The following is a 7,141-nucleotide window of genomic DNA, read 5'->3' on the forward strand; positions in this document are numbered from 1 at the left end:
TTTCTTTTCCAACCTAATCCAATTCCTCCCTGGAAAATAAAAGAACTTAATCCAAAGCCGATGGAATCATATCCGCGCAAACATAGCCGGTGCCCAACTGGACCCGAATGGCAATGTTTATACGGTCAGTAGGTAAGCGACCTACCGTATGGCCGTATGTATATCTACACCGGGACCGGCGGGCGGTGGACCAAGTCTGTTCTTCCTTAAAAGGCTCTGAAAAATCTCCCCGTTTCCTCCCTGCGCTTCTCCCCTACCATTCGAGGAAAATTTCTCTAGCGGGACTCGATACGCCAATCGATCCGAGGCCGAGTTCTCCATCAATTTGGGGCCGGTTCTCCGGAAGATTGGGTTTTTTTAGCTCGACGTGGCGCCAAGCCGGTAGGAAATCGGAGCATTTTATTTGGTCGATTTTGCTCGATTTGAGTTCAGCGGGGTTCGAAGGTGCGACCCATTGATCGAATCGGCCTTGCAAGGCTTGGATTCGAGAACCATTCAGTCCCGCATGGGCGATTCTTGGATTGTGCTCGACTGAATCGAAGGCCAATTGGCGGTTTCTTGGCTCAAATCCCACTTTGCTCGGCGAATCTGAGGCGCTGGGAGTCGTTCGCAGAGAAGGCGGCGATAACCCGTGCAATCGGGTTCTTGGATGGGGACGGGATCGAGCATCCTTGGCGCAGACGGGGAGTGGGGCGAGACGTCGCTCGGCGACATGCCGGAGAGCTGCGTGGCGGCGGTGCTGCTCAACCTTAACCCGCCGGAGATCTGCCAAGTAGCCTGCCTCAACCGCGCCTTCCGGGGCGCCGCCTCCGCGGACTGCGTGTGGGCCGGCAAGCTGCCCGCTAACTACCGGTACCTTGTGGCTCTTGCAGCTGCCGCCGATGATGAGGGCGGTGGCGACGGAGATGGCAATGTCAAGCCCTGCTCCCTTATATCGACTAAGAAGGAGATTTACGCGCGACTGTGCCGCCCTACACTTTTTGATGCCGGTACAAAGGTAACTCATTTAACTAGATATTTATAGCAGTCTACTGGAGCTGATTATTATTTTGTAGATGATTAATTGAGCAGATAATTTGGTTAATAAACTCAAGGAGCTTTCTAATTTCTTTTTTTGTTCATGTTTGGTTGGGTTGGCTGTCAACTGTCATTCTGCTATTGCTTGAATGATTTGTTATGTTTAATAGGCAACAATGTTGTGGCTTGTAGGAATTCTGTATTGAGAAGAACAAGGGAGGTCTTTGCATGTCCATCTCCTCAAAAGCGATGGCAATAACAGGTATAGATGACCGAAGATACTGGAGCCACCTTGTCACAGAGGAATCAAGGTATTTTCCTCTTGCTGATCTTTATTCCGTGAAGATTTTCTCTATGAGATCTGAATTCCTATAATTACCATTAAAGAAACCATCTCAACATTTGGTTATTTGATTCACGTTTAAAGCCTTATGAACTAGAGCTATTGCTGGCATGTTCTTTCTTAGTCCCCAAAGAATAAATTATAGTTTACATTCAGTTTTTTTTTTGCATGCCAGGACTGTCAGCATACAATTGTCCACACAAATAGAAGGAATGCTAGTTAAGAACGTTGTGTTTGGTTAACTCGGTTTAACTAGTGTATGCTCTTTGATATGACTAGATTTCTTTAATAGTTTATTAGCTGGTTAGGTTACTACATGCTTTCATGGTATACTTGGTTGATGAAAAACCTTTCTTTCAAATTAGGTCATTTTAAAGTCAGGAGGTAACCTCATGTTGCAAATTTTGTAAGCTACTTATTAGATTAGTAGTCATTGTGATGTTAAACTGCTATTAGCATAAACAGGATGTTAGTCAATGTGAATTGTGCAACACCGGTTAATTCACGAGATGGTGAACTATGAGAACAACAACGTTTCCTTTGACATGAGTGTACTAAACAAGGTTAGCAGTCATGTTCATGTTTGCTCTGAAGGGCTAGAAATTGTCATATTAATTGAATAAAAATGATAATAAATTATTGTCATCGTGGTGGGTCTAGATTATAAGTTTCTAACTGTGTAGATGTTAAGAAAGCAAACACATATTTACAAAGAAGAATACATAGATGAAATAAGTTTCTGAAAGGAAGAGATACTGGAGAGAAAAATGTGTGTTGGGAACATAATCATTTTATGGAAGAACTTTCTTGCCTTTAGCATATGGGGGCTATGAAGGGTGAAGAATGTAAGGGTTTTGTGGACGCATAAAAGTGATTCAAAAGATAAACTCCTTGCAATAATAGTATTTTTATGTAAAGACATTTTCTACTTCTCCACTTTTAATGCCCTTTAAGCCTAAAATTATACTAGAATGACCAATTTCGATGCGGATTCTATGTGGCCTAAACTTATTTTTTCTGTGCATAGTTTTTAAAATTCAAATAAAATACACCAATGTGCACTATTTATGATAGAATCACTACATTATTTTTTTATGGTATAATCTGAAGCCACACGAATGACGGATTTATAAGGGAGAAAGGGTGAAAACAATGCATGCAGAGGAATACTGACAGAAATGTACTTTTTGATTTTTTATTTGTGCAATTTTTCGTTTGATGCAATACTGACAGAAATGGTGGAATACGCTAACCCACCACAATGACACAATGAACCCTCCCAAATTATGTTTTGTATTGCTAACCCAGAGCTAACCTGCCTAATCCAGCCAAACAGTAATTTGTACTATAGAATCAGGTTTGTTCCCAAACAATATCTGCATTAAGCTACCACAGTTTAAGAGCATTTACGCTTTCCCCTTATCTCAAAGTTGTTTAGCCCTATGTAAATTGTACTAGTTTTGCTTTGCTTTGTACGGGTTTTTTTCTTCATCCTGACCTGTCTATTAAATATGTGTAGAACTAACAGTGTCTAAATTGGAGAGTTCCTAGCATTTCATTACAAAGTGTTGTCGGTGCAGTTTTATTGATTGTAGTCAGCTATATTCAGGGATATAAGTTTCAGAGGTTGTAATTGACGAGATATTTGATTATAGGATCTGCTGTCAGCTGTTCAGACTTACGATTTCTCTACATTCCCTAACCCCTTAGTTTCCTCAAGTATCGAAATCTTTACCAACATAAAAATCATGAGTTCCGGACATTCAATCTTGGCCATCCATCCACTCATCAGATGGTTTTAGTTGCTTACTGAAATCGCCACTGGCGGAGCTATGTGTAAGCCAGCAGGGGCCGCCGTACCCCCAGGGTTGAAAGATTCGTTGAAGAAAATATTTTTCTCGGGACTTAGGTGGGAAAATTTAGAGTCATTTGCCACCACCCCCAAGTATTCCTATTTTTTCTTTTGCCCCCCATACATTCTCGGCTAGCTCCGCCACTGGAAATCGCCTTTTAATTGCACGGCACAGTTACTCCTTAATTAACCCCACCTAACTACTGTAGTGACCACCTCATCTAAATTCTCCTCTATCTTCTTTCTTCCATATGCATTGTACATATTACTTATTGACACAGAATATATTTCAGTACTTAGAAGCGAAACAAATATCTATTAAACATATTCACTGCATTGTGTTTACAGTTAAATGTGCATTGCGTGTGCACAATTACTATTACATAGAAAGGAAATGGACTTTGCATATTAAGTGTAACATAACTCTTCGGCCGTTCCATACCTTTCAATTATAGATTTGCGGTAAATGGAGGTTCACTGAGATTCTTCCCTTTGTTATTTCAGATTCCATAGTGTTGCTTATCTTCAGCAAATTTGGTGGCTTGAGGTGGGTGGGGAGCTTGATTTCTGCTTCCCTGCAGGTTCATACAGCCTGTTTTTCCGTCTTCACTTGGGTCGAGCGCACAAGCGCATGGGTCGTCGGGTTTGTGACACTGAGCTCATCCATGGGTGGGATGCCAGACCCACCCGGTTCCACCTCTCAACATCGGATGAACAACAGGCTACATCAGAATATTATCTAGATGGACCAGGAAGCTGGATTCTTTACCATGTCGGCGATTTTGTCATTTCGAACTCCGATGAGTTGATCAGCCTGAAGTATTCGATGATGCAGATCGACTGCACCCACACGAAAGGTGGCCTGTGCGTCGATTCAGTCGTGATATATCCGAAAGGGTATCGACGCGAGAAGATGAACACAGTCTACATGTAATTTTGCAGGGTGGTTGCGATGCTCCAGCAACGCGAGGCAATTCAGAGGGAGATGGCTAGTATTTTTCCTGTCCATTCTTATCTGAAAGTCTGTATATATTATTTTTCTTGTCCTCTTTCTTTACTTTCTGAGGGTTTTGCAATTTGTCCTGTATTCTTTGTAGTGTTAGTTACACACTGGTAGGGAGGGAGGTAGGAGAGATCTAGAATCAGTTTAACTTGACATGTTATTTGTGGAGTACACAGTACTAGTCGTCTGAAATAAGCAGTCAAATGCCATCTTCATCTGTATTTTTCCAATCAGCATAATGATGTTTGGCGAGCTGAGTCAGTGCCATCTTCATATGTAGTTTTCATCAGCATATGATGTTTGGCGAACTGAGTGGGTATTCCTTTTTGTGTGGTCCTTTGACTGTAACTAATTTTATCTTGATCATTCGTGTATTCAGGAGCAGTCTTTTGAACCCGTGTTCCAAGCTCTATACATGAGATCGTTTTTTCTTTCTTAGAGAGAAATATGTTCTACTAGGCTGATGCCGTGGTTAGTGGTTGTGTTGCCTGGCCTGAAGCATGTGTTCGGTCTGCAGATCGCGTCCTTGAGAGTTTGTTAGACGATCCAGGAAAGGGGAATGTGAAACGGAGGCTGAGATAGGGATACCTCTTTATTTTCAAACACTTAAAATTGGGTTTTCAAAGTTTTTGAATGATCTAAAAGAAAATTCTAGGAGTAGCCAATAATGTATACTATACAACAACAACCAAACCTTTCAGTCCCAAACAAGTTGGGGTAGACTAGAGTTGAAACCCATAAGATCTCGAAGCCAAGTCATGGTTCCGGAACGTGGATAGCTAACATCCACGCACCCCTGTCTATGGCTAAATCTTTGTCGATATTCCAACCTTCAGGTCTCTCTTAACGTACTCCTCGCAAGTCAAGTTTGGTCTGCCACGACCCCTCTTAACATTCTCAGCACGCTTTATCCGTCCGCTATGCACTGGCGCTTCCGGAGGCCTCCGTTGGATATGTCCAAACCATCTGAGACGATATTGGACCGGCTTCTCTTCAATCGATGCTACCCCAACTCTCTCTCGTATATCGTTATTCCGTACCCGATCCTTTCCTGTGTGGCCACATATCCATCTCAACATGCGCATCTCTGTTACACTTAACTGTTGGACATGTTGTCTCTTCGTTGGTTAACACTCTGCGCCATACAACATCGCAGGTCGGATAGCTGTTCTATAAAACCTGCCTTTTAGCTTTTGTAGCACTCTCTTGTCACAGAGTAGGCCAGAAGCTTGGCGGCACTTCATCCAACCAGCTTTGATTCGGTGGCCCACATCTTCATCGATATCGCCATCCTTCTGCAACATAGACCCCAAATATCGAAAAGTGTCTCTCTCCAGTACCACCTGTCCATCAAGGCTAACCTCTCCCTCCTCGTGCCTAGTAGAACTGAAACTGCACCTCATGTATTCAGTTTTAGTTCTACTAAGTCTAAAACCTTTCGATTCTAGAGTTCGCCTTCACAACTCTTAACTTTCTATTAACCCCCGTTCGGCTATCATCGACTAGCACCACATCATCCGCAAAGAGCATACACCATGGAATAATGTATATACTATAAACGTGCAAAATCTTAATGCGGGCCACTTTGTATTCTAGGCTGTACCAGGTCATATTAAGATTTTGCTCGTTTGTAGTACATCATTGGCTACCTCATAAATTTTGTTTCAATTTTTTGAAACTTTGAAATACGAATTTTAATTGTTTTTTAAATGTAGTTTAGCCTCCATTTGTATACTCTCGGGAAGGCCTATGCATTGCTTCTGCCAATAAAGGCCACTTATAACTCTACAAAAAGTTATTTTCAAAAAATTCAGCTCCAGAAACATTCCTTTCAGAGTGAGCCATTTTTAATGCCTCGTTCTTTTTGCGAGGTGATGGGTTGCTGTAATTTTTGCTCGGGAAATGGGCGGCAAATGTTTTGGCCCAGAACAAACATATAGGGAGGACCAGTCAAGGTCAGTGCTACAAGAAAGCTAGGCCCGAGAGCCCATTAAGGTTGACTTGTATTTTAGCTCGATTGTGATCAACTTGAAAATAAACCAACTGAGTATGACTACCATTTTTTAGGCTAACAAAAGCAATAAGACAAATCCGCTCAATTTTACTCGAGGTAGCTTGAATTAACATAGATGATACATCATTTTAAATACATGGAAGGAACATTAGGATAGTTCGTAAGTTGCTTTTGGAATGCAATATTTTGAATACACGGAATGAACTTGCAAAGTTGCAAATCAAATGGGGAAAAGTAGGTTATAAGAGATGGATCATGAAAATTTGCACTTCTTTCCTATGGCTCGAAAGTAGCTCGAAACTAGTTACAAGTATGAGAAACTATATATGTAGCTTGACTCAAAGAAGCTTCCTTCTTTTGTAAAGGAAGTTGCGTCGATTTTATTCTAACTCGATCAAACTCAACTAGTTTGCAACTGTAGCAGCGGGGTCACCAATAAACATGGGCAAGGACATCTACATATTGGTTCTAGCAGTTGCTAGAGGGATGTATTTGCTGCACCCTATCAAGTCTACCCATTTAAGATTTGAAATAATTCGAGGACAAACACAATATATGTATCATGAGCATGGAAAAAAATAGCGCGCTATTTCGACGCTAATAGCACGCTATAGCATTTTTAGACATGCCACGCTACATCATTTCAGCGCTATAGCGTGCTATAGCGCGCTATTAGCACGCTATAGCACGCTAATAGCGTATTTTTCGGCCGACGCTATTTTGTTACAGCGCTGGTGGGGTGTATTTCACACGTTCGTTGGGCAACCCCAAGAGGAAGGTATGATGCGCACAGCAGCAAGTTTTCCCTCAGAAAGAAACCAAGGTTTATCGAACCAGGAGGAGCCAAGAAGCACGTTGAAGGTTGATGGCGGCGGGATGTAGTGCGGCGCAACACCAGGGATTCCGGTGCCA

The 7,141-nt window shown here is 42.0% G+C and overlaps 1 protein-coding gene across 1 annotated transcript; it reads left to right on the plus strand.

The window, feature by feature from the left end:
• Positions 1-209: 209 nt before the first annotated feature.
• Positions 210-4,448, plus strand: LOC124693041 (F-box protein PP2-A13-like). The gene is made up of 3 exons (XM_047226485.1): positions 210-997; positions 1,210-1,328; positions 3,717-4,448. The coding sequence occupies exons 1-3, from the start codon at positions 650-652 to the stop codon at positions 4,144-4,146; spliced, it is 897 nt and encodes a 298-aa protein (XP_047082441.1). The 5' UTR covers positions 210-649; the 3' UTR covers positions 4,147-4,448.
• Positions 4,449-7,141: the final 2,693 nt, after the last annotated feature.

Source organism: Lolium rigidum, chromosome 2 (assembly GCF_022539505.1).
Source record: "Lolium rigidum isolate FL_2022 chromosome 2, APGP_CSIRO_Lrig_0.1, whole genome shotgun sequence".
Taxonomy (NCBI): Eukaryota; Viridiplantae; Streptophyta; class Magnoliopsida; order Poales; family Poaceae; genus Lolium; species Lolium rigidum.